Source organism: Pavona decussata, unplaced genomic scaffold, assembly GCF_977016875.1.
Source record: "Pavona decussata unplaced genomic scaffold, jaPavDecu1.1 SCAFFOLD_64, whole genome shotgun sequence".
Lineage (NCBI taxonomy): Eukaryota > Metazoa > Cnidaria > Anthozoa > Scleractinia > Agariciidae > Pavona > Pavona decussata.
Window position 1 is genome coordinate 2,601,990 of NW_028145484.1, and position 27,514 is coordinate 2,629,503.

At 38.7% G+C, this 27,514-nt stretch overlaps 3 protein-coding genes and 1 pseudogene across 4 annotated transcripts; 3 read left to right on the forward strand and 1 right to left on the reverse strand.

The window, feature by feature from the left end:
* Positions 1-878: 878 nt before the first annotated feature.
* On the reverse strand, positions 879-5,684 carry LOC146478441 (GTP cyclohydrolase 1 feedback regulatory protein-like). 2 transcript variants are annotated; one of them, XM_085112015.1, is made up of 4 exons: positions 5,543-5,684; positions 5,286-5,380; positions 3,090-3,245; positions 879-955 (listed from the first exon to the last, which is right to left on the reverse strand). In XM_085112015.1, the coding sequence occupies exons 1-4, from the start codon at positions 5,576-5,578 to the stop codon at positions 952-954; spliced, it is 291 nt and encodes a 96-aa protein (XP_084968141.1). In that variant the 5' UTR covers positions 5,579-5,684; the 3' UTR covers positions 879-951. The 2 variants fall into 2 exon arrangements, with proteins under 2 accessions (XP_084968141.1, XP_084968142.1); XM_085112016.1 differs by lacking the exon at positions 879-955 and having other exon boundaries at positions 3,086-3,245.
* LOC146478442 (regulator of microtubule dynamics protein 1-like) lies at positions 5,639-15,972 on the forward strand. Its single transcript, XM_085111988.1, has 10 exons — positions 5,639-6,081; positions 8,628-8,745; positions 8,836-8,947; positions 9,070-9,130; positions 9,951-10,026; positions 10,764-10,841; positions 12,787-12,885; positions 13,365-13,418; positions 14,568-14,648; positions 15,186-15,972. The coding sequence occupies exons 1-10, from the start codon at positions 5,735-5,737 to the stop codon at positions 15,231-15,233; spliced, it is 1,074 nt and encodes a 357-aa protein (XP_084968114.1). The 5' UTR covers positions 5,639-5,734; the 3' UTR covers positions 15,234-15,972.
* LOC146478443 (uncharacterized) lies at positions 6,133-8,521 on the forward strand (annotated as a pseudogene).
* Positions 15,973-22,490: 6,518 nt separating the features above from the next.
* Positions 22,491-27,309, forward strand: LOC146478444 (uncharacterized). The gene is made up of 2 exons (XM_085111989.1): positions 22,491-24,884; positions 26,207-27,309. Exon 1 carries the CDS (start codon positions 23,795-23,797, stop codon positions 24,854-24,856), a length of 1,062 nt encoding a protein of 353 aa, XP_084968115.1. The 5' UTR covers positions 22,491-23,794; the 3' UTR covers positions 24,857-24,884; positions 26,207-27,309.
* Positions 27,310-27,514: the final 205 nt, after the last annotated feature.

Below are 27,514 nucleotides of genomic sequence, written 5' to 3' on the forward strand. Positions count from 1 at the left end.
ACGTGGTCAAAAAATTTCCTGTAGTTCTGGTTGCGTCTTATAACTGGGTATTTAGGTGAAATTTTTATTTTGCAAACTTGTTACATACGTGTTTTAAAGTTAAAGGTGCATCTTATAACCGAGTGCGCCTCATAGCCGAAAAAATACGGTATACCCAAAATGTCTGTGTTTTTTTTCAAAACCATTTTTGACACTTTTTGATATTCATTTTAATATCAATCCTATCTGATAACATTTTCAAGTGTCACACATCTCCAAGGAACTTTCCTTTCACCATTCAATACAGTGCATACCCTTGTAGCCTCTTTCAATGATAATTATTGTATTCCAACAGACATGCATTGATGTACAAAGCATTTTTTCTCAGAATGAATTTAAGATAAAGGATAGATATCTTTAAATTTTATTCTCAACTGATGAATTCACAGTGTTTAATAGTTACCCAATCCAATCCAATCCAACTGGTAGTTTGACTTTGTTTTTGTCCATGCTCCATTAGAATGAAAGACTAAGCTCAAATATTTCTTTTCGAAGCTTTGATTTGAATGATGTACAGTAAATATCAGCTTACATTTTATGGTTCTTGTAGAAGTCCACGGTATTTAGCCATTATTTTGTCTCTGAATTAATATTTGTTTGCTTCCATCACCATTGTTAATTTTCCCTTTCCATTTTAAGATAATAATTACAGCAAGCTCACTCCTGGTCAATCAGCCCTGCCCCTTTAATCACTACTGACAGTATTTTTTTAAAATGTTTTATCTTGCCCACATTTTACCAAATTTTTAGACACCACTCACTTAATTGGATGCAAACCTCATGGAATGAGCAGTCATTCCAAAATAATTTAAATAATATACATGTACAATCAGTTCATGTTTTAGCTGATATATCCATGTTTAGATGAAACCAGCAGTGTCTTGCAATTTTGTCTCTTTTAAGGGGAAGGCTTCATCTGTTGAGATAAAAATTGATAAGTAACATAGTTTTAATAAAGTTTTCCAACATAATTGTAAAACGCAGTTAATGGAGAGTGACGCTCTTGAGCTCAGTTGTTACTGTGTCAACAGTTAGCATTATGTAATGCAAACTGGTCATGATTGTACTTTTACTCTTCTTGTACAATACCTATTCTTCTAGCATGTTGCAATACTGTCTGTTACATTTATATCCTTCGTTTTGTATGGCTAAAAGGTATAAATACCTCTATTCATGTCTCGTTCAGCGCTACGCGAATCTCTTGTATTTGATAGTACTTTACTTGCCATTGGCTTAGTCCAAGACATATGTCTAACTATAAAAGGTCTAGTAAAAGTCTGAGTATCACTCGCCTGCTGTATTACCTACTGTAAGGTCTACCTTTAGTGTCTCTATTTTGTAATTCCCACCCTTCCCTCCCTTTAAAGGTTTGTTGTTGTTTTCCAATAAATTATTTTGGGTTCACCTCTCAGGTTCGCGTTCAGTTAAATCTCTCAGCGATTTCCCCAAGCTTTTTGTTTTTAGGCTATTTTTAGCTCTATAACCTTGAAGCTCGTTATTTGCTTTTATCCAGCACATGCCGGCAGAGTCGGCTTGTAGCGCTGTGGAATATTAGGCTTGAGCTGGTTTTAAAAATGCCAATACTCTTTGCACTATGCTGGCGGGAGGTTTCAGTTCGTAGTGCCATGGAGAGTCAGGCTATTAGATTGCTTTAGTTTTGGACCTGCCTACAACTTGTCCGATCCAGCGTTGTTCATTAATACAGTTAATAGCGCTGGGGAGCTAAGTAAGGCTTTATGGTCATGTTATGGGAGTCGTCTGTCACGCCGATCCCCCCTCTATGCCAAACATCACGTTGTTATTATTTGTCTGTTGACAAATTAAATTGGCTAGTTAACTTTATGGTAATAGGAACCACGAAATTAATAGGGATATTGTTATTATATCTGTCACCATTAAAAATTATTATTTGTCAATTAGCGTTATTTGTATTTAATTAATGTTAGTAAGTGCAATCACAAGAGGGCGTTTTCAATAAATTTATGCTCACTACTAGAGTCGTGTTTCTGCCAAATTTATTTCGATTTTCTTGTTGTTGTTATTTTTTTTACTACAAAAATCACAATGAAGGGTTGTTAAAGCTGCCAACCTTCAAGGCCTCTGAGGTTTTTAAGGTGGCTGGCACTGGTTTCCAGTACTTATCTAGCACTAATACTGTGATGGATTACTACTTATAGAGGGAATCATGGTGGTGTCAAAGAAAGCCCCAAACGATGGAATAATCCCAAACAATTTAAGAATATCCCAGAAACAAGAAAGTTTTATTCATTTTATCAAAGGACTGTTGAAATTGATTTTAGCTTCATTTTTATGTTCAGAGTCTACGATATTTTATTCCCTTACAAAGTCTTCTATTTAAGCACTCTTGAAAATTCTCAATGGTTGCCTGTAACTAAATACCATGCCTGCACTCAAAGGTCACCTTCTGACTTTAAAATAATCGAAGGGGTGCCTGGAAAGTAGCCCAAGTGACTTTGATAAACTACTAGCTTCTCCTTCCAAATTACCTTGCATTTCCTTGCAAACAAGGGGAGAGTTTGACGTGAGATCAAGAGTGACTCACTTAGGACCTTTTTCCATGCACCACTTCAACAGGCCCTTCTCAAAAATGGCGGCTGAAAATTCAAATTAGTTTAAATTAAAAACGTATACCAGCACTAGAAAGAGCACTTTTACTTTAATTAGTAACCCTGCAAAGTTTCAGCATATCAGGTGTAATATCAGCTGAGAAAATGCAAGTTGAAAAATGAAAAATTTACAGACGTTTGTACGTCTGTAAATTTGTCAAATTTCATCTTACATTTCCTGAGCTGATATAGCACCTAATACGCTGAAACTTTGCAAGGTTACTAATTAAGTAAAGGTGCTCTTTCCAGTGCTGGCATCAGTTATTCATTCAGTTCAATTTTAACTCATTCAAATCTGTTGCCGCCATTTTGGAGAAGGGTCACTCCTGGCTTTCTCATAATGCAAGCTTGGTGTGCTTGTGAATTTGCTTTTGACATTCTTAAGAAAGGGGTGAGATAATACAGTATCACGAAATTATTCACCTGTCTGCCTTCCCTTTATCTGGTGTCTCTTCATCTTGTTTGTATAGTGTCCAGATTATTGTCTGGCCAACACCAGTGCTTGTTATGACTTTGTAACCTAACCGGTCCATTTTGTCCAGCACAACACGAGGTGGATCTTCTGAAATGTATTCTTTGCTAAAATGAAAGAAAATAATGTCTTCAAGTTCTAAGTACTGAATAGACCCTTCTCCAAAATGCCGGCCAAAAATTCAAATAAGTTGAAATTAAAAACGTATACCAGCACTAGAAAGAGCATTTTTACTTTAGTAACCCTACAAAGTCTCAGCATATCAGGTGTAATATCAGCTGAGAAAATGTAAGTTGAAAAATGAAAAATTTACAGACGTTTGTATGACTGGGGGTATGACGTATACAGACGTCTGTAAGTGAAAGAACTTTTGTCTTAAACTGCATATTACAAACCCAGGGGGGGGGGGGGGGTACTCCCGCGAATTTTGGATAGGGGTGTGCCGCAAAGTTTCTTGAACTCTAACCCTATTTAAGGACTGCAAAGGGGCTGTGAAGGCGAAAACTGCTACCCTTTTCCAGGCGGGCATTTTCACACTCCATTATTACATGTAGATAATACAATTTAGCTACCCTATCTAAGGACCACACCAGGTCCGCCAGGAATACCGTAACAAAAGGGTAAAAAAAGATACCATATGTAAGGACCGAGAACCTCAAAAACCATAGCCTATTCCGCGGCACATACCTATATAGCCCACATATGGGAGTACCCCCCCCCCCCCCCAGGGATTACAAATGGGTCTGCGAAATCTGCGAGCCAGCGAGCCATGCGAGCCACCGTGCGAGCCATGCGAGTCACGCGAGTCATGCGAGTCATGTGAGCCACAGTGCAAATGTTAAGAATTTTTATTTGTTTTATTTACATTCGCGTGAGAAAATTTTGGACGAATTTTTTTCTTTGTTTTTTTTTTTTTTTTTTTTTTTTGTTATAATTTTGGAGAGAATTTTGCCCATTCAAAATCGCCCAAGATGCACAAAAAAATAAAAACATTACGCAAAAATTTATTAAGGTTCAAGACTTCAGAAAAAAAAATCCGAGAAAAACATACGGCTGCACCGCTACTCGAATAGGTATCTATTGACACATGTCATTCATTGATATCCACGTGGAACTTCATTCAAGAAAAAAAAAAAAAAGAAAAGAACAGCACCTCGATCTCCGTGTGTTGGCGTCAAGAATGGTGAGTAAATCGCGCCATTTTAACAGGTTTGGTCTTTAGTCGAGAATCAGAGTTATCAGAACTCTGTCGGTTGGCTGACTGCTGCATGTGGTTGTCCTTTCCCTTAGACAAGTCTTTCTTCAAAACTCGCCACTTGAGTGGCAGAGGCTGGTTTCGAGATAGCATTCGATCCACCAGCTGACGGCAAATGCTTCTGTTACGCTGATTCTTTTCAAATTGAATTTAGTGCGACAATATTGACTTCGCTCATCTTTGAGCACTCATTTATCATACCCTACAAGATTGGAATGACACTGACAATCAGTCCTGACGTGTCAATTACAGTCAACCCTGGTCGCGCGTGAACAGTATTTCCAAGAATGAAATGAACATTCGAATTTCTCTTTGTAATGTCCGACGTGTGAATGGAATGTTGGACATTTCTCTGGAAATCGTTCCGAAAAAGACGCATTAACTGAAAAAAAAAAAAAAAGATTCAAAATACTTGGGAAACAATTGTTATTCTTGAAATATTCAATTTTGCAGTGTAAAGAAAAATTCATAGCTTTACACCGTCAATAAGCTAGGGAAATTTATACGGGAACTCTGAAATCTCGTTGGCGATTTTCAAAACTGACATGTAAATTTCAAAACTCCGTTCAAATTTCAAAAATATCGTTCACGCGTGACCTGGGTTGACTGTAACAAAAAACTGAAATATGATGGTTTGCGTTGTCCCACTGTAAGAATTAAATATTGCGATGTTATTCATCTTGTTCCGATGCTCTTGTTCTTGTTCTTATGTGAATGTTAAAATACAACAAATAAAAATTCTTAAATTTTATACTGTGGCTCGCATGACTCGCGTGACTCGCATGGCTCGCACGGCTCGCATGGCTCGCATGGCTCACACCTTGGCTCGCATGGCTCGCTGACTCGCAGATTTTTATCACTCATTACAAATGATTGCCAATCATAAACTTACAAGTTATTTCCAAACGTGTGCACCAACTCTGCACCCAGGTACTTCATCACTTCTGGATCTGCCCATTCGTCGCCACAGAGAGTTGGTCCGATAGCCTAAATGAACGTTTAATAAATAATAAATTATGTAAACCCTGCAGCTAAAATGAAATACATATTGAGGTGTTTCCAAAGCTCAATAGATGAGAATGCATGCTGACGCGAAAATGTGGAATTTGTCGCAATATCAGTGACTAAAATCGTAAGTGAGGTGCTTACCAGACGTATCTGCGTACTTATCAGGATGTAAGGCATAGCGATTGCTTCTTCAAGCAAGAATAATAATGCCAAATTTTTAACTCCGTTGCCCAAACAAAAACCTTCAGAGCCCGCTATTTATTCACAACCAGCGGCTTTTACTTTATTAGTTCCCAGATCACTTCTTAATTGTAAATCACGCGAGAAACCAAGATGGCGTCTTGGTTGCCGTCATTTGATTTTAACTTTTCTTTGGGACGAAATGTTCTCGTTGGAGTGTCCATTGGACTAGGACTAGGGATAGGTATAGGTGCGGGAATGGCTGCATCACGGAAAATGTTTCCTTTACAAGCTCAAGATCAAAAATTTGTGGTCCGCTTTACTGAACTTACCAACGAAATAAAGGAACTTCGTTGTATCATGGTAAGGCTTGAAGTTTGCCTCAACGAAACCAAAACTAAACGAATAGTTCCGCTAAGGAATCAAGCTTCTGTTCTTGAAAGCGATGTCGAGACGGAAGATGAATTTTATGAAATGTCAGAGGACGAAATTTCGCCAAGGTTTGTTGTTTGTTTGTTTTCATTATTGAATTTTGCTATATATACTTTGACATGAACATTCCCAAGCACTTCAAAGAGTTCCATCAAGCTTTGAAGTTAATAGTAAATGAGAAATCTTGCTTCCTAACCCTCTTGCTTGGGGGTTAGAAAAGATTTCTGCATAATGTATATTTTTTAGTCTCCCCAATTATTAGTAGGGCACTTGTGCTCGGCTATCCAGATTTGAGACTTTATTATTATTATTATTAACACCTCAAGTTGACAAATCCAAATGGGTTATCAACTTATCCTCCAGGTCCTTAAGCGACGCTGAGGTATCTTTACTACAGAAAGGGTTAAATTTTGCTGTAACACCTACAAGCATCCCAGCCACTGAGATAGTTGCCAAGGTTGAATCTGCAATAAGACCTCTTGACGCAGAACAGGCAGACACTGTCAGGAGAAACGTAAACTCTATCCTCCAGAAGGCTAAGCCTCCTGAACCTAATATCACCAGGGAGATGAAACAAGCTCTCAAAGGTTTAAAAGAGGATAAGAACATTATGATTCTCCCGGCAGACAAAGGTCGTGCCAGTGTAGTGCTAGACAAAAACACCTATGACGATAAACTGAAAGCACTGATTGAGAAGGGTCCATACTGACTTCTTAATAAAGACCCAACGGACCGTTTGAGCCGAAAGTTGACTGAAAAGCTTCTGAACCTGAAGCGAGGTGGGCACCTGACAGAGTCCGTATATAATAAGATCAGGCCCAAACATAAGCAACCACCTAGAATCTATGGCCTTCCTAAGATACACAAGGTAAATACACCTCTGAGACCTATAGTTTCTTGTGTGAACACCTTTGCTTATGATCTGTCTTCCCACCTAGCCGATGTGTTATCTCCCTTAACAGGGAAATCAGAGTATACAGTTAACAACTCAGCTCATTTCGTGTCCACTATCAACGGTGAGAGGGTACTAGAGAGCGAGATCATGGTGTCTTTTGACGTAGAATCACTGTTCACAAACATACCTATCGAAGGCGCCGTACAGGCCGCGTTACGGAAACTAGAAGCTGACCCGTGTCTTGCTAACCGCACGACTTTAACACCTGCACAGATTGCGGACCTCTTGGATTTCGTTCTAAGATCCACATACTTCCAGTATGATGGATTAATTTACGAGCAACAAGAGGGAGCAGCCATGGGGAGCCCAGTATCCGCTGTCATAGCTAACCTCTACATGGAGGATTTTGAAGAATAAGCTTTGACTTCTACGCCTTGTATGCCTAAGATTTGGAAACGCTATGTGGATGACACCTTTACCATCTTGAGTCGAGACAAAGTTGACACTTTCCTGCAACACCTCAATAGTCAACAACCAACGATCCGCTTCACTATGGAAACTGAGACCAACAACACCATACCCTTTCTTGACACGTTGGTAACTAGAGATTCGGATGGCTACCTCTCTACCAGTGTTTACAGAAAGCCTACACACACTGACCAATACCTAGCGTATGATTCACACCACCCGCAATCTGTAAAACGCGGTATTGTCAAGTGCCTGTACGATAGATCGAAACACCTCATAACTAAACCATCAGTTATCTCGCAAGAAAAGAAACACCTCTCATCAGTTCTTGTTTCTAACGGTTATCCGTTTTCGTTTGTGAAAAACATTACGAAAACAAAGAAACAAACAGCCACAAAAGAACCAGCGCCTGAAATTAAATCTACTGCGGTGCTACCATACGTCAAAGGGTTATCAGAGGCTCTTTGCCGTTGCCTACAACAGCAAGGCATACGGACAGTTTTCAGATCTGACACAACACTTAGATCACACCTAGTGCGACCTAAGGACACTGTCAACCCTGCAAAACAAGACGGAGTAGTCTACAAGATTCCCTGTGAGTGTGGCAAGGTCTATATTGGAGAGACGGGAAGATCTATGCATGAAAGGATTAAGGAACACGATAGAGACATACGGCTTGCTCGAACCCAATCCTCCGCCGTTTCAGAACACAGCAATGCGACGGGCCACTATCCGCTCTGGGATGAGGTTAAGTTTATTGACCGAGACCCACATTGGTACACCCGTAGGGTTAAAGAGGCTATTCACATAAGACTTCACCCTGACAACATCAATAGGGATAATGGAATTGAAATTCCGGAAGCGTGGATGCCCACGATCAAACTACACAGCAACCGATCAGTACCAAGGCGGACGGCCGAGGGAACAATTTCTACTCTGAACGACGAGGATCGAAATCCTCCAATCAACAACAGCCTAAGAGAGGATCGAAACGCACCAATCAACACAAACCAAGGTGCTACTTATACTGTCACGCAATCAGTCGACACCATCGCCTGATGAAGACCAGCAGTATAGCGGTCGAAACGTCGCGATCCACATCTTTGTGACTCAATCGTGAGACAAACGATTAACTCATCTATCATTATTATTATTATTATTATTATTATTATTATTATTATTATTATTATTATTATATCAGTGAGAGAGTGACCCTTTGACCTACAGTTTGTACTTTTGATTTATAAATAGTGCTCCAGAGATTGACCCCCTCAAAGAAGTAATCGCTAAGGTGGACGCACTTCACGATAGTGATGATGCTGAAGTCAAGTATAAACTACATGGAATCCTAGAGGAGTGTTTACAAAAGGTAGATATTCATTTCTCTGTTTTTACACTATTTGCTAGTCTGTCATCTGCTGTGTTATAACCAAATTGCTGATTTTTATCACTCACACAGCATCAACAAAGTTGTGAACTGACTTGGAGATATGCAAGGTCATGTTATGACATTGCCACATTGAAAGGCAAAACTGGAGATGTGGAAGGCAAAAAGAGCCTGTTATATAAAGGTACAAATGACAAGTTTTTACACTTTTTGTTTGCTGTCTTTTTTATAACTGTTATTGAGAGTTATTTTCATTTATTTATGTTCTTGTAATGTACTAACTGTGGATGTTCAACTGATGTTTAGGTGTAGGAAAAGCAGAGGAAGCAATTGAAATGGACAGGAAAAGTGCAAGTGCACACAAATGGTATGGTAGGGATAGTGATTTATAATTTTGTCTTAATAAAACAATTAACTTCACTCATTAGTAAGATTATTCAGAAATCTGTTTTTGTTGGAAGAGCTTTCCTGGATAAGTAAAGGTTTAGTTATACATAAACAAGTGAAAACAAATGATGAAACTGAACAACGTTTCGGAGTCGTCATGACGCCATTGTCAAGTTCGAAGTGATAGAAATAAATAAAGTCAATGTCAGAAATAGCTTGTTCACCAAAAAAAGTAACATTAGATAATGTAAGAATATATAATGTCACACGAATAGTTCAGCATGAATTGAGTCCGATTGGACATTGGGAGATGGTGTTAACTCTCTAATTAGCAACATTTTGTAAACTAAGCAATCAAACTTATTCATGCAGTTCTTAAGGTCCTTAATAACTGCATGAATAAGTTTGATTGCTTAGTTTACAAAATGTTGCTAATTAGAGAGTTAACACCATCTCTCAATGTCTAATCAGACTCAATTCATGGTAAACTATTTGTGTGACATTATATATTCAGACATTACGTTAATTTTTTTGGTGAACGAACTATTTCTGACATTGACTTTATTTATTTCTATAGCTTTCCTGGAATCATTGAAATTAAAACAATTGTATATTAAGTAGTTGTAATTCTAATAGTAATTATGGTAAAGTATCCAATAATTATTGGATTTGTATGTTTTATAGCTGTAGTTTTAGTTTTAATTAACAAACATACATGTTATAAATTTAGAGTACATTACATGTAAGTTCCTTCTCTGCAATTCATTTTTATTTGATGTTGTTTCCATTTTGTTCCACAGGTATGCAATAATTCTTGGAAGTACAACAGACTATGAAAGCTTACAGAACCAAATATTGCTTGGATTCAAATACAAGGTACAGCTTGATCCCCTTCCTCTCCAAGTTCTTCCTTCTCTCCCCTTCCCCCCCCCCCCCCTTCCCCCATCCTTCCAAGTTTCTTTATTTGTTCCCTTTGCCTTCCTTTCCTTCCTTCATTCCGCCTCCTCTCCCCTTTCCCCCCTCCTTCCAGGTTCCTTTATTTGTTTCCTTTGCCTTCCTTTCCTTTCTTAATTCTCCCTCCTCATTGTCCTTCTCCTTCTCTCTTCTTACACCCCTTACATGCACATGTACTTCCTGCTTCGTTCCATCTCTCCCTTCCTTCTCTCTTCCTCTTCTTCATTCCTCCCTTCCTATACTCCCCTTCCCTTCCCTCCCTCCCTCCCCCTCTCTCTTCCTCTGTCCCTCTCTATCCCTCCCTCCTTATCTCTCCCCCCTTCTCCCTCCCTTTCCCCCACCCTCTCCCTCCTGTTTCGCTCTTTCTCCTGCCTCCCTCCTTATCTCCTTCCTTCTATGCTGCTGTCCCATGTCCCTTTCCCATCATAACTCTTTTTTATCTTATAAACAACTACGGTGAAACCCCACCTAAGGACCACCTTATATTACGAACAATTTTTTCTGCCCCGAACCAATTGAAATTCCAGTTGTTTCCTTAGTTTTTCAACCTCGTTAATCCGACCGCGTTTTCACGGCCTGTAGGTGGTCACCTTACCGGGGTACCGCTGTATTTAAAAGTGTTACCCCAGATTAACATATTCCATGCATGATCTTTTTAGGATCACATTACGCAAGCCATTGAACTAGACAGGAATGATCCAGCTTCATATCATCTCTTAGGAAGGTGGTGCTACGAGGTAAACCTCAATTTTTTTTTTGGCAATGTGTAGTTTCTCAGCAGCTTTTCTTTGTGAAATTAGTTCTTGAATTTGACCTTTGGTTAGCGTTCAATCCAAAAGTTGCAAAACAGCTACAAGTAGATAGTTGCAACACTTTGTTATTTGGATGTGCCAGATTGTGGTCTTCAGTATTTGTAAGTACTGTTTAAATGGTGTTAATTGCTAGCCTGCGAGCAAGCTCTCTTCCAGTCAGCCACAGGAGGTTAGTGCGAGCGGCGAATGAGAGGATTGGGGTGGGGGCTAACCTCCTGCGGCTGACCTGAAGGGAGCTTGCTCACAGGCTAGTAGCCTGCGAACAGGCTCCCGGGCGAGTGTAGTGCGTTATGGGGGCGTGCTCAACTTTTGTCTTTGCTCTATACCCCACTTGGGAGCCTGTTCACAGGCTAACAGGCTAACAGGCTAGCTTTTTGCCAAATTTGTGTTGCACCCTTGGTACAATAGACAGACTGCTTAATCTACAATGATATAGAACAGTTTTCAATCGAGTACCGTAAAACCAAAACCATAGTAATTACACTGGCCAATCACAACGGACATAAACAGTGCAATGAACCAATCAAAACTTGAAGCAAATAAATGTAGCTGGCGCCAAGGGCAGAAAAACGCATTGGACAAAGGCATGATTGGTTTTGGTTTTCCTTCTCAGTGGTTGAGTTTTGCTAGCAAATCATAGAGCGCAGCAAAACCAAAAAGAACACAAAATTATGTTACATCAGTAATTATTAAAAAATTTGTCTATGATCAAGCTTTCATTGAGGCGTCTCATGAGACCACTACATCGTCTTTTAAGTTTTCTTCTCACAAAGGGAGTGATAACTTACATGTACTTTTGAGAAGTTTAACGTCACCACCACTTGATAAAGTTTTCGACATTCCTCAGCTTCAAAATAAAAATTAATTATTGGCAAAATGTGCCATTTAATCCATTTAGGTGTAAATTTAGAGATGAATAAATGCTTATCCATCTGAAAGCTTGTCTTCCAGACGTTATGATAATCTGAAAATGAGGTATAGCCTATTAGCCATTTTACAGCTGTAGGAGCAAAATTAATTAACAGATGGATTCTCCACCTTATTATCTGTCTCAGATGGATACAATGTATAATCTGTCTCTAGAATAAAATGGATCATGATATCGACATGTCCACCGTGCAAATTAAGGAAGAAACAGGGTGATGTTTAGGTGGCATACTGTCCCTTTTAACAGATAGTTTGAACCCTCCACCTCTTATAAGTGAAGCAAAAGTCATCAGAAAGTGTTAGAGGAAAACCCCACTCTTGAAGTAAATTGCTGAAAATACAATCTGATAAAATTTTGCTGGAAAACATGGAAATAATATTTCTGTGTTGGACAAAGCACGATTTTAAATTTCCCGGGCGCCGCCATGTTGGCCTTCTGACGTAACACGGTTGCTCAACTGTTTCACACAAAAGAACTTCTACTTACTGACGATTGCGGCAACCGTATGACGTCATAAAATCCAAAATGGTGGCGCGGGAATTTAAAAGCGAAAATATACGATAATTATAGCTAATTTTTAGCATACTTGAATCTTATTTCTACTTTTCAAACTAAAATTTGGAATTTAGACATTACCTCCAACAATTTTACGTTCATTTGCTCCCTTTAAATGTAACCTGATTCGGAATGAATGATGCCAAACTGAGGAATGAATTGAAAACTTTTTGTAAAGTAGCAAAAGTATTATTATTTATTTAGCTTCGCCTAACTTAAATACAAACAGAATGGAAACAAACAATAAAAACAAAAACAAAAAAATACCAAAGATATAATAATTAGGCATGGAGACCACTACAGCGTAGCCAATTACAGCAGATCCCTCGTTCGCTGTACCGAATTCCAACATTATTTTATAATTATTCTCCTAAATCTGACTTTTAGATCGCTATGCTAGCCTGGTGGCAAAGAAAAGCTGCGTCAGCACTTTTCGCTGAACCACCGACATCAACGATAGACGAAGCACTCCAGAACTTTTTAAAGGTAAAGATTTTAAAGTGAAAAAAAAAATAATAAAGTCCTTATTAAGAAATCAGTCACAACATACGTTTGTCTTTACAATCAATAACCAATCATATGCATTACAAAATTGAAAAAGATTAAACTTAAAGATATAAAGAAATAAATTTAAAAAGACATATATTTACAAAGGCCCGTTTAAATCGTTCTGGTTTTACTTTGGGAAGTATAAAGTCATGTCCCCTTTCTCTAAGAACCCTAGTACGTTTGGAAGGGAGCAAGTTATATCATACATGACCAGTGTCATTTGTGATTCTATTGAAAAGATCACTGTCCCTTTTCGTAATTACATCGGATATCAAATTGATCTTACTTGTATAGCCAAAACGATAGGCTCGCCGTAAAAACGTGTCAATCCGATCTAAATATTTGCGTTGATAAATGTGCTTCTGTTAGTTGCATCCTGACAGTTCAATTGAGTTCAACGTGTTCTCTTTCTACAGGGTGAAGAAATCAAACCAGGATTTTGGCTTTCAAATTCATATTGGATAGGCAAGGTAAGCGAGAAAAGGGAAAAAGGGAAAAGCGGAAAAGCCCATTCTCAATCAACAGGTTAATTACATCAACTTAACACTAACGCTTTAGAGCGGTTTCCAATTGAGTGTCGTAAAACCAAAACCAAAGTAATTACTCTGACAAATCGCAACAGATGTAGACAACACAATGAGCCAATCAGAATTCGAAGCAAATGCATGTAACCGGCGCCAAGCGCGGGAAAACGCGTGCGGCCAAAACACGATTGGTTTTGGTTTGGATTCCCATTGGTTGAGAAAGTGGCGCGAGTTTTGTTAACCAATCACAGAGCGTAGTAATGCAAAACCAAAGCAAACGAGAAATTACTTAAAACGCTCTAAGCATTGTCAATCTCTCTTTGTTATTAATTTATGTTTAATTATCCAATCCATGCTTTTATATATTGTTATAAATTCAAACTGTTTTTCAAATACTTTTTGTGACTGATGAAGATGTGAGTCACATCGAAACATGTATTGCAAGTTAAAAAAATATCGTGATCTTTTTAAAATTCGCGATCCATTTGCATGCTGCTTTCTCGACCATAGGCAAGGTAATAATGAACTGGAAGTGAACATCAGAAAATAATATTATGAACTGCGTATGAAAGAATAAATAAAATGAGACACCATCCAAGCTACGAAAAGAAAGCCTGAAAAAATTCAGACTTGAACGGGATTCGAACCCATGACCTCTGCGATACCGGTGCAGTGGTCTAGCAACTGAGCTATCAAGCCAACTGGGATTGTTAATTTTGTATGTTCATTTCGTATTATACACCCGAGGATTCCGCGGTAAAGAGATTTGTTTCACTTCCATCTGTTCACCTCTATGGGTATATTAACCCTCAGATTCCAAAGGAATTGGAATTTGGAAAACGTGTCCCGGTGAAAAACCCCCCGGAACAAGGAAAAGGAACCAACAATAGACTCAACCGACATATTAAGCTAAGACAGAGAATCGCACCCGGGCTACATTGGTGGGAAGCAAGCGCTCTCACCACTGTGCTATCCTTACTCACATTATCATTTGGTCTCTTATGCTCGTGCACTCCCGATGGTTCTCGGAGAGTGTCGCCTCTCGTCAACTGTCACCGTCATTCGTCCGAATGAAATTCTGTTCTTCCTTGACAGTGTTACAAACAAAAAGGCGATGTAGCAAAAGCTGTCGAGTGGTTGAACAAAGCCATATCGTCTCCCGTTTCCTCGGAAGATGTGAGTATTCAGAATGATTTCTTCTAAATAAAATAAATCAGTATTTTGCGCGGAGCACTAGTTGGGGACACTTTCCAGGTCGAACTGAAATATAGAAATGTAGGTTTTTGAAAAGAGGGGAAAACCGGTGTACCCGGAGATAAACCTCTCGGAGCAAGGACGAGAACCAACAACAAACTCAACCCACAGATGACGCCGAGTCCGGTAATCGAACCAGGGCCGCATTGGTGGGAGGCGAGTGCTCTCGTCACTGCACCATCCCTGCTCCCTGCTTCCAGTTTGTAACACCTGCGTTAGTTTTCCACGACCAAAGTATACGATTTTTTGCTATTCTTGTGCCTGATTCCGACCTCAGAAGTACATTCCCCTTCATACGTTTGATCCCCAAATGACCTGAAGTGATCGCCAAAAGTCGTAGATAGTGATTAAATCACTGGCTCAAAGCTTTAGCTAACGGCGGTCGTATTTTTCAACCAGCCTTGGTGGAAAATTGACAAGGGTTTTGTCTTCTTTTCTTTTTTTTAACGCGTCATTCAGGACAAAGAATCGTACGATCAAGCACAACAGCTTCTAAACACCTTATAATGTAACAGAGGCTCCTATTGGCTGCGGAAAATCGTGTCACATGGTTGGCTGAGGTATATCACGTGGTCTGGGTATCAGTATTTGGGCATTTTACTTAAATATGTTGTTTTAATTCAAGTGAAATTTCCCCACGATAAACCTTTTATTGCTTGTTCCTTCAGTTCTCGTTGATCATGGAGGAAAATTGTAAAATTGTTATTTTTGTAGACAAGTTTTTAAAACGTAAATTATTTTCAGTTGCAAACAGACTTCTTTTTAGTTTAGGAGATATTAAAGTAGAAAAAAACTTTTTGATTTAAAACCAAAACTTAAAACAAAGATTCTCTTTAAAAGAACTTAAGAAGAAGCGAACGTATTTTAGCCGTCATCGATGTGACTTTATAAGAAGGATATTTTTTATATATATTTATATTTATTTTGTAACCGCGCCAAATATGATGTAACCGCGCCTAAAATTTGAATGGGGATGTGCGTATTAAACAAAGCAAAATAATACTAATAAGTATTTATTGAGAAGGAAACTTCGGGTCCATAGAATTGATGGCCTGTGTCATCATTTATATTATTTGAAATATTAATTTGTCTCCAAAAGACGTCATTTATCCAAGTTTGTCATTAGCTGCATAAGTGAAATATTTGTCCTAAAAGACTTCATTTATCCAAGTTTTTTTGTAAGTCGTTTGTTTGTAAGTGACTCTTCTGCCTTTGACAAAATAAAGCATCTGACTTGCAGTTTTAAGATGTGTTGTTGTCGCAATTTGTAGTTATTTTTCCATTGCTCCAATAGCGTGACATGTAAAAGTAAAATTGAACGATATCCAACATTAGTCCAACCACATTTGGACTATTGTTCCCCACTTTGGGATACCAGCGGCAAAACGTTAAAGGATAAACTGCAACGCATACAATCTCGAGCTACCAGGGCGATCAGTAACCAGTGCGAACTACGACATTCGATCAACTGACATTTTTGCCTAGAAGGTTGGAAAACCGTTGATACCAGACGTAAACAATTAAAATTAGTCTGTATAAAATCTTAAATAAACAGTCCGCCCCAAATTTGAGTTATTCCTCCATAAGAATTAGAGACTGTAATAAACGTTATCATTTAAGAAATTTTGAAACTGATCTAGCACTTCCAAAGCCGAGATCTATTAGTCTTACGCGAAGCTTTAAGTACAACGGTGCTATGTTATGGAACAACCTTCCTGAAGAGACCAAAAGAGCGATGTCTCTGCGGGAGTTTAAGAAGAGTGTCTGCTCTATTTGTTCCTGATTCTGAGTTATGCATAGACATTTTTATTTTTATTAATTTTCATACAATATGCTTACGCCCCACTTGGAAATCTACATGTGTTATAGTGGCTGGTCTAAACAAATGAAAGTCATGTATGCATGTATATAAACCACTTTTTATGATATTTAGCAATTATTCCACGAGCGCGCGTTGGATATGAGATGATAGATAGCCAATAAGGCGAGTAGCGTCGAGTTGGCTACAATCATCTCATATCCAACAGGCGCGAGTGGAATAATTGTTTTATTGACAAGAACCAGAAATATTGCTAGATCTTGTCGCAATCTCTATTTGTTTTCAATTTCTCTGGTAAATAGCATGATACGTTAAAAGAAAAATTGAACTCCACGTTAACTTTGAGGTTTGTGGAACGAACCTTGAATTGCTTCTTGAAGCCACTTTTGCTAATAGTTAATAATTATTCCTCGAGCGCAGGTTGCATATGACATGATAGATAACCATTGTGGCGCGTAGCGTGGAGTTTGCAATAATCATACCTAGTTCTTGGTGATTTCATTTCCGAGAAAGACCAGAAAACGACTTTTAAAATGGTTACTATTTCTCGGGAGAAGTATAATTAACAATTATTCCACGAGCGTGCGTTGGATAAGAGATGATAGATAGCCAACGAGGCGCGTAGCCCCAAGTTGGCTATAATCATCTCATATCCAACAAGCGCGAGTGGAATAATTGTTTCATTTAAAACATTCAAGAAATATTCGTTGATCTTGCTGATTTCGTTTTGCAAGAACAACCAGAAGACAATTGAATGGTCGCTATTCCTTGGGCATGGTAAAATGGCGCATATACTATGGCCGCTAAGCCAATCAAATCCCTGGAATTGCACTATACAATATCCAGTTTTTAATAATGGCTCAGTATCCCATGACTGCCAAGTCAATCAAGACTCTTGAATTGCATTTCCACTGCTATGATGCAGTCTTTCTTTGTTTTTGTTTTTTGTTTTTTAAATAAAAAAACAACGCATATTGCCTGGAAACAATGATGCTTTTTGTCGTTCTTCGGAACAATTCCTTGTGAGACGGTGATTGAATTCGCCAAGTTTTTTAAAAAGGACGGAATTGTCCTTTAACTGGGAGAAATAATCCAAAGCTTCTCTGGTAGTTTGGCCACCCCGCCGCAAAGAGATTCAAGCCAGAGCTGACGTTTTGAGCGGTGGATTCGCTCTGACGAAGGGCTACCGCTAAACGCCAGCTCTCTTGCGGTGGTCAAATTAAATCACCTTATCAACCAATTTGATAAAGTATATATTTCTTTGCTTTCGTCACTTTAGGCAATTGCTCTCCAATTTTCAAGATAATTTTGTATTTTTTGTGATCATTGCTACCCTCGTAGCGTAGTTTCCAAAGTAATTCTATCGTCATAAAATGGTTTTTAACGATAAAAACCGTCTATAACAAGCGGACTGTTTTTTTTGTTTGACCGTCTACAACGTATTCTGTTTCAATTATCTTATGCTGGTAGTTAAATAAATAAAATCCTTTTTTGCCTTTATACTCTAAATAATGGAGTAAACTTTTTTTTATTAAAATTGGCGGCTTTTTCGATCTACATTTACATTTGCCTGCCGTCTTTAAATATATTTCCCAGCGTGGGCACTATTTTAAATATTCAATGATTAAACAGCTGAAAACGACGCAAGAAAATTTTTAAATACATCATTTTGTTCATATTATCGGCGACTCAAATCCGCCGTGTTTTTCGACTGCTGTACTTAGAATCAACTCCATACTGATTAAGTTACTTTCTTTGAATTACTATCAAGTGAATGTCCTCCTCAAGGCGTCAACTTCCTTATTTACCTCTTGTCATAATGAATATTCCACTCCCTGTGTCTTAGCAACCCAGTCGGTCTATAAGAATACATACAAAATCGATATCGCATCTCAGCGCAGTAGAAATTTTGGTATTTCCAGCTTTTCAATCTCCTGTTTTTCGCCGTCATCTGCTTCTGGTTTTTGTTTCGAACTGTGTGGATGCCGGCCCCTTTTCTCACCCTTTGCAGCCTTCAGTTTATTCTCCGATGTGCGTTTTTCTTTCTGTTTCGAGCGTTGCTTTTTAGATTCAGACACGGACTTCCCTCTCCAGTCAGAGGTGCGTTTCGTTCGTGGTTCCATTATCTGATGAAGCAACCGCCTTTTTCGAACCTCCAACTCCCACAAGGATTTGCTCAATCGATTCCTTTCCGCGCAGAGCCTTGTGCAGTACGCCATCCTAATCTCCTCGAGATTTCGGTCGAGTACCAAACTAAACTCGCGTTGTCGCTCGTAATATCCTCGAACTTGTTCGAGCTGCTTAACTGGGTTGCTGCTTAAAATGGCGGGCAGAAAGCTGTCCTCTTCAGAAATCGCGTACATGTTACTTGGATTCTTCCAATTTCTCGGTTATTCAAGTTAAGTTTGTGTTTAAGCACTGTTAATCCGCACCATCCGGATTTAGCATTCTAATTCTCCAATCTCCTCTCTCAAAGCAGGTCAATTTAGAGTTGACACAACTCAGTCTAGGTTCTGCAGCTGTCGGCGTTTCCAAATTGGTTCCTGTTGTTTACGCATAAAAATTTTGACAGCTGTAACCACAAAAGGACTGACAGGCGTTCTGCGTCACTTAATGGTTACTGCATTATAAGAACTTTTCGACCTTTAGTGGAAATATGTTAGATGGTATCTTTCTTATTAAAAATCCATCTGATAGGAGTTACAAATTAGCTAAGGAGGATGAACAAATTTTTCTTTGTGGAAACTCTAGTACTTTGAGCGATGTAACCAATTTAAATTGAAATCTCGTGTCAAACAATATCACACTTAATGTAGGTCGTTTGGTTGTTCCGCGAAAATATATTCTGAGCTCCTTGTCAGAGAAATTTAAATTTCAAAGAACATTATTTATTATTAAAAAGCTAAGGACTTGCTTCAAGTGAGACCGTTAAGGGAGTCGTTAACTATATTTGAACGTTGGCACGAAAGTTGTTTGAAACTTCCAGAATTAATTTTGTTGCGGTTTGTAATTTTTTATTTTGTTTTGTGTTTGTCTTGTTTTGAGGAAAGGGTAAATTTCCGTTTTTACGTCCTTGCGGATGAAATATAAGCTTACCTGCTTTGCAATTAAATAGTATGTTAAAATTAATAGCCCTCTCTACAAAGAAGAAGAGCTAAATATATTCGGTGCCGCCGCTGCGATACCGGAGGTTGGTCAAGCTGGTGGTCCATTGTAAAAAGTGTTTTATTTCCCTCGTATTTTGTTTTATCAGTTTTCACATCAAACAAAAAAAAATTGATTAAAGTGACGTTGAAAATGACGTTTTTAAGGCACTTTTTCATTTTATCTTTGCTGTTCCCTTTATCCGTTTTATTCTATCTATTTTATTTTTGTAAAGGAAGCGGCAATTTTCCTTATTACTGAACGTCATGCAGTTAAGAGCTCTTGAAACTTGACAAAACAGCAGCAATTTCTTGTGCCGCCGGCTTGTTTAAGTGGTCATCGATCCAGAGTCTCTAGACTGGCGGTTTCTAGTCAAGGGATAGTAATTTTTTGTCATGTTTTTTGGGACGTTTTTCGTTTCATCTTTTTTTTTTCTGTTTTTGTCTTTTTTAATTTTTCTTAATTGTCTTTGCGTGGACCTTTTGGCAAGGGTTTAGTGCTTTTATTTACAAAAACAACTGCATGCGTCAGACCAAGGGTTAATTCTAGAGCTGCGGGATTATGGAATTACCGCAAATTAGAGTATATTGGCGCCTATAATGCACACAAACGCGTCAAACGTCGCATGCACAGATCTCGTCCGAGTAGCTTATCGTCCAATTACAAAAAGTTTTAATTATTCTCATTCATTCACCAGGCTTAAAATATACCATCACATTTATTCCATTGCGCATATGCCACACATTGACATTCCAATCCTAGCAGTGCGCAGGATGTTTGTCCCATGAACCTAGTTTAATGGCTTTAGCTCAGTCCCACGAGTCTCCTGTAGCTCAGTGGTAGAGCATCCAAACTAGTAATCGGAAGGTCTTAGGTTCGACTCCTGATAGAAGCACTTGGATTTCCTTTTTCCGAGTATGCCTGTGTCATTCACTAAACAATACATCATTCTTATGGAATATTTGTTCTTTCGGACATGATCAGCTAGATATCGTTTTAGAGTAACTGTTGTTTTACTTCAAACCTCAAAAAGTTACACTTCAGATTCAAGCTGACATTTAAGCAATTTGAAAAAAGCTCGATGTTTCAATATAACATTGATTCTTACATAGCTGAGTGAGTCGAGTTCAAATCTCTGGGGCTCCTTGTCTGATGAAGGTTCTCTAAACCCTACTGGGTTCCCATAAGCAAATTTTTACAGTATTTAGTAGATAATTACTGAGGTAGTCGGTGCTATGAGAGATATTGCAGTCAGTCCAGTGCAATATTGACTCTTTTAGTTCGTTTATAATTACCCCTGATAATTTCCCAGCTTACAAAAAGGGCCGCCTCCGCTTTCCTCAGACACTTTCACAAACCTGAATAACACGCCTGCTCAGGCTGAAATCGTTGATTTAATGCAGACACTCGGAGAACAAAAGGATATTTTGAGGGTCAGTAATTTTCCCGCAGGCAAGACAAACAGACACCGATGTACTTTGCGCATAACGCCTGAACCGTATTTCTTTTCTCTTCTCAAATTTCTTTTGCTTTTCTTTTCCTTTCCTTTCCTTTCCTTTCCGTATCTTTTCTTTTCTTTGTTTTCCTTTGCTTTGAGTTCACAGAAACCTCAATTTTCATAGTACAGCTGAACATTAAACAATCATACAAAGTGCAGATAAAACGGAAGAAATGCTGTGTTTCTTTGGAGAAACTATCGGTTGATAGTTGCCTCTGGGAATTTGATGTTCTTAAAACAAACATAAGAAGCGAAGCTTCGAGGGTTTTTTTATCTGCTTGTATAAGACAGTTTTCCCCCGCGGAGGACACTATCGCATCACATGATCAACTTAAACAAATCAGACTCGGAGTAAGTTTAGTGGTGAGCGAAAACGCCTGCTAAAGCTCACTACTAAGTCTTATTGATCGAAATTGATCCCATGAGGTAATAATGTTTGTTAGCGGATAAAATATAAGGATTGTTAGAACTCGTCCAGCAAAAAACTTCGCACATATTTTCCTCACTCAAGTTTAATTTTATCAAGTTTATTAAAAAATCCAACCAAGAAAAACAATAGTCTCGGGACTATCAGTCGGATAGTTGCCCATTAAAAGTTTGATGCTCTTAAAACTAGAATGTAAGCAACCATTGACGCTTGTCTTCTCGATGTTTCTCCTTGTAACATCAATGCTTATTCAACCCTGAGGTCGTGAGAGTTAAGGATATGGTCATCCAAGGTGAATTTTCTTGATATTTTAATAACTTCAGTTCTCCCCAGTGCTTTTATAAGGAAAGTATGGGGACAGGATAGGAGAATTTGCTCTTTGATATTAGGGTTTAAAGGGTAAACGGAACCAATCAGATTTCGAAGACAATTTATGGGTGAGCTACCATGTACAGTGGTTTCCCGCAGTGCTGTTTGCGAGGTGAATCTCTTTGAAGTAAAGGAGTTCGTTCTGGGCTGACCCCATGCGCCTCAAAGCAAAACCTATTTCACAGTTGGTTTATGTTTTAGTTCCACAACTGTAACTTATTAATTTTTATGTTTTATCTTTCAAGCTGCTCTTAAATCAATAACATTTCGTTCATTGGAAGAGCACTGTTTTGTTTTTAGCAAAAAGTTCAAGCTTTCGTCAGAAGGACGTGGGGAACCTAGCGATAAAAGGAAAATAAATCTACCAGCACCAAACTACAAGTAGAGCAAATCGAAATAACTTTTCCGTGTAATTCATAATTTGGTAAACAAGTTGAAATACTTCTGTTAATCTCCTTGTATGTGGTTGCTGGAGGCAAGGTTGTATGTAACTGGTTTTGAAACGTTGGGAAAGTCCACAATAGTTCGGATGCTTTACTCTTTAGCGGCAAAAAAAACCGTGTCTTTTGTGTATTGTCACTCTTGCTTCCCAAGTAAATTGTGAGCAAAACCATGTCTGTTTGGTTCTTCTTTTTCTTTTTTTCTTGTGGGTTTTACAATGACGGTTTAAACTTTTGTACAAGGAGATTAGCTGCACAATAGCTTATGACGTCAATGGCGTAGTCCCAGTTCACTGAGGGCGCCAGAAAAAATAATTATATGTTTGCAAAAACCACTAGGGATTCAACAAATTCAATTTACAACCACTTAACGTTGTGTCTAAACTCGAAACTAAATGGATTCCATCTCTTGATAAAACAAGTTCTCGAGTTGAAGTTGGCGGTGTTGGAGTTAAAATACGCCAACAATTTCTAAGCAATTTGCGGCTTGTTAGAGCATTGAAAAGTGCGACTTTTCTGTTTAGGCCGACGGCCTCACAATTCGTGAGTGTACTCAAGAAAACAAAGACCAGCCTAGAGTGTGTACATTCTGAAAGTTGAATTAAAAAAGCTAATTACTTGCTTACATTGAGGCGTATTTGGATAGCATTATGCTGGCCAATTCTATTCGAAAGTTTAAGAGTAGTTGCCCCAGCTTTTTCGAATGATGTCTTTAAATTTTGCTTTGGCCTTTCGCAACATCGATTCGGCTTGGAATGACTATTTTTTCGAAGTAAATATACATGGGCTAATTAGTTTGCATTTGGAATTGATCTTATCGTCAAGTCGTTGAATATTTATTAGCCATTTGTTTACCGCTGTGAACCAATAGTCGTCTGCCAGTGGACCGTATTTGTTAGCTACGGACACAAAAGCACAAACATTGAAAGACATCGTGGAAAATTACTGAAATTATAGTGCTTGTTTTCCAGTTTAACTGTGGGAATAAGTATCGGATTTTTATGGACAGACTTTTTAGCGGATTCACCTCTTCAACTCTTCGTATCTTCCGTGTGTTTTCTTGGGTTGGAGTTCTAAACTATCCGGAACAATAACGGGGTCTTAATATTCATGTGTCTGTCAGTGGAAACCGGCCGCGGCGAGGAAACGAAATCAGAGTAGCTGTTTAATGCATGGCAAGGACACGACGAGAGACAACAGCTTTTAATGAAATCTCTTAAATAGGTTTTTTATCGTTTGTTTACACGTGAACGAAGCTGGCCGATCGGTCAGCACCTGGGACAACTTGTGTTGCGAGAGCGTGTTTGTATTCATGAATTTGGATGAGTGTGGATTTTTTTCATAGTTGTTGTATACGGAAATATTTTCACGATGACTACTACGAAGGATGATCCTGTCTTGGACGATTTTACGGAGAATGTACCCAGAGCGAAACGCGACCTGGTTTTACGTTTCGTGAAAGATCAAGAAGCTCTCCAAACTTCGCAAGTTGATTTGAAAATCGTTGACGACGAAACCCTCGACTTAATTGATTCAGCATTCGTTGTCAAGGGCGAAGACACAAAACTTACAAGCTCCGATGATGCGGGAAAACGCGACGAAAATAACAATCGTCCTTTATCGCGCCAAATATCGAGCATAAATCTGGACGCTGACAAAGCGAGTAACCTTGCAGAAGCTATCATTGCCCCTCGCCCGCCTTCGGGACGCCCTCGTACTCGAAGCTTGAGTTCCCGTAGGATATCGTTGTCGAGAAATATACAACGTAAATCTTCGGTCGATAATGTTGCATTCTCAGGCGAACGGAAAGTTTCCAAAGAACGAGGAAGTGAACGCCACCATTATAACCCTCAGGATTTAATTGCGCAGGAATCTAGAGAAAGTGTAGAATTAAACTCATCAACTAACACCGATAGCCCAGAATCGGAGGTGAACTTGAACGCTTCTTGGCCCCAACAATGTCTGTCCAGAAAGTTGTTTATTCCTCTTCGGAAACATTCGGGATTCGCGAGTAGAGACGCTGCGTACTATTACCAATCTCCCGTTGAAAACTTTTCCGGCATCGACGATCACTCTGAAGTTCTCCGACCTCAATCGAGCCAAAGCTTTCAGCGCGTTCGACCAGAAGAAATCATATCTGCGAGAATATCGTCTGCCAGTGAATGTGACCGGATCACTTGTGATGCCTCCTCGCTTACAAAGCCCCCGTCGTACGCTAAGAAACTGCACAAGGGCTCTCGGCGCAGAACTTATATTAATTTCAACAGACTTGATGCGCAGATATCACTTGAAGGACCTCTTGAGTTGGAACAAGTCCATCCCTCTGAGATACCGCTTTACAGAAGTAGCTCGGCGGCGTCTTCAAGCGCGCCCTACGCTTTGGTGCATGTGCCGCCTATTGGTCGTGAAGGGCCGGCGCCGTCTAGCAGTTGAACAGGATGGAAGGATTGTTCATCAAGAGGTAGAAAAACGAGATTTTTTTTAAGGTTTGAGAAACGTTAAAGTACAAAGTTCCGCTGGAAATTACTGATTAAAACTACAAAGCAAAAACCACACACCAAGTTGCATGACTTAATCAGCACCACCGGAGAGTACTGTTCCAGCGTTCGTATTAAACGTAACAATGTAGGATTTCGTTCGGGCGGATGATTAAGTTATAACAACCTCGTACAGCGTGGTAAAAATCACCATTCGAAAGTACTGCTTAACTGCTTAATAACTTTCCTTTCAATAGACTTTGGAATTCTTTCACAGACCAAACGTTACAACCGTCCCATTACGTGAGTTTTCATTATGTTTAAGACGGTTCTCACTTTTGAGTCTGTGGATAAAATCCCATGATGTGATCATTCACATACATTATCATGCTGTACAAGGTGGTTCTATAGAAAAATTTTCTATGGTGTAACCACTCAAATGAAAGCTACTGAGCCTTATTTTCCTGTGGTGCTGTTTACTATGCTGTAAACGGTGATTCTAACTTTTAAGTCTGTGGATGAAATCCTAAAGTGTAACCATTCAAATGAAAGCTACTGAGCAGTACTTTCCGGTGGTGTTGTTTATCATGCTTTACAATGTGGTTTTAACTTTTGAGTCTGTGGATAAAATCCTATGATATGACCATTCAAATGAAAGCTACTGAGCAGTACTTTCCTGTGGTGCTGTTTATAATGCCGTAAAAGGAGGTTCTTGTTTGAGTCAGTGGATATTAAAGTTGTAAGTGTGGCTATTCAAATAAGAGCTTACCAGTGTAGTACTTTAATGTGGGTGGTTTTCCTTTTTGGGAATTTTAAAAACTAAACTAGGATTTCTCTTCAAGCCTCGTGATCATGGACACTCTTGGGGATGACGAGGCTACAGTGTTTTTGTTCCCTTCTTTCGGTGATCGATGCTCTATTCAGACCAATATTAAACGAAGAGTTGATAAAACCTGAGTGGATTGTATCTTGTGCCTCCAATGTGCGAGTCAATTTGCATGCAAACCCGACGCAAACAATACCTTAAATAATGTCATATGTCACTCACTGATGAGGGGGCGGGGGAGGGGGGGGGATGGTAGTTACGCTCAAAGATGACGAAACGTCAACACTCAGTCGCATCTCTCTAGCTCTACGGGGGCCAAATTACCTTACTAAACATTCATATGACACTGAAACCGTCAATACCCTAGACTCACCTGAAAACTCCAAAATATGTGTCCATCAATGCGTATTGTATATGCTGTCGGATGTTTACAAGTGTACTGTCTTGATTTTAAAATGTTTTCTTTTTGTGTTTTTCCAGGAATTTGAATGTTTGGAAGCACTTTGCCTGCCCTGCTAGAAAAGACTTTTCATTTCCCTTAGCCAAATGATTAATAACGATGGTGAAATGAATACAAATCTATAGTTAATCAACAGCTGACAGAAGCCGTCATTTCTTGAATGGCTTTCCTTACTGGTAACTTTGACATCTACCTAACCCGTCTCTGTAGAGTAGTTGAGTAACTTCAAAAAATCCGAAATTTTTGGCGTTCGCTCTATCAATTAAAACTTCTACCTGGAAAGTTTTCGTCACAGAATCATTCTTTTTCCATAAAAATCTTACACATTTTGTATGTTTCTTTATCATAGTCCGCAATATGTTGTTTATAATTTATTTCTTTTTTAAGAAATATTTTTATACACTTTTTATTTATTTTTTATTCATGGTATTTATTATAATATAGTGTACTCATCTTGGGAAAACTCGGCTCGATTAAGTTAATTTCAACTTATCATTGCTGAGAGGGGCTACACATATTTGTTTATTTATTTAAGTTCATTGTCAACCGACAGGGGAAAACATGAAAATTTAACATCGAGCGCAAATTTCGCTCTTCATAAACATTCATTTTTCCATTCATGATGGTGTACAACGGATGAGAAAATAAGTATTCGTAGAGGATGTTTTTTACGTTACATTTTACTTGAACTAAGTCGAGTAGAAAAGTCGTACAAGATGAATAATGTTGTTTTTTTTAGCAAAATGTGTACTGACAAAAAGAGAAAATGCAGTTGAATGTAAATTGGAACTTTTGTAAATTAAACGCAAGGTGAATTCCAGTATTTGCCTTAAAAGTTTGTAAATAGATCAAATTGATCTCAATGATCAATGGTGTGTTCTTATCAACGTAGCAAGGGAGCAAATGCCCTTTTCGTTTGCAATGGGTTTGCTCGAACCCACGGTTTTTGGAAAAGGTGTTGGTACGCAGCCTGGTTTGATTGATTCGTTTTAGAGGCTTTGCTCGAAATGGTATTTGTTCCTTGGTCTGGCTTAGTTATTTGATAAAATGCATGGGGATATTTGTAAGAATCTTAATATATATCGAGTACATCTCTGTGAGATTAAAGAAAAGCATGGAACGATTTTACTTCCTGGACTGTTTTATTTGTCTTTGGGCATTGTATTGAAGTATACCTGAAGCTATGTTACTTTCCTTAGACTTCTTTATAGTACTCTCCAGTTACAAGCTGGTACTCCGCAATACCGCAACTGCGCCATAAATGTTATTTAAAATCTGTTTCATACGAAGATCAGTCTGCGTAATGTCTTACAACCAAGACGTTTTAA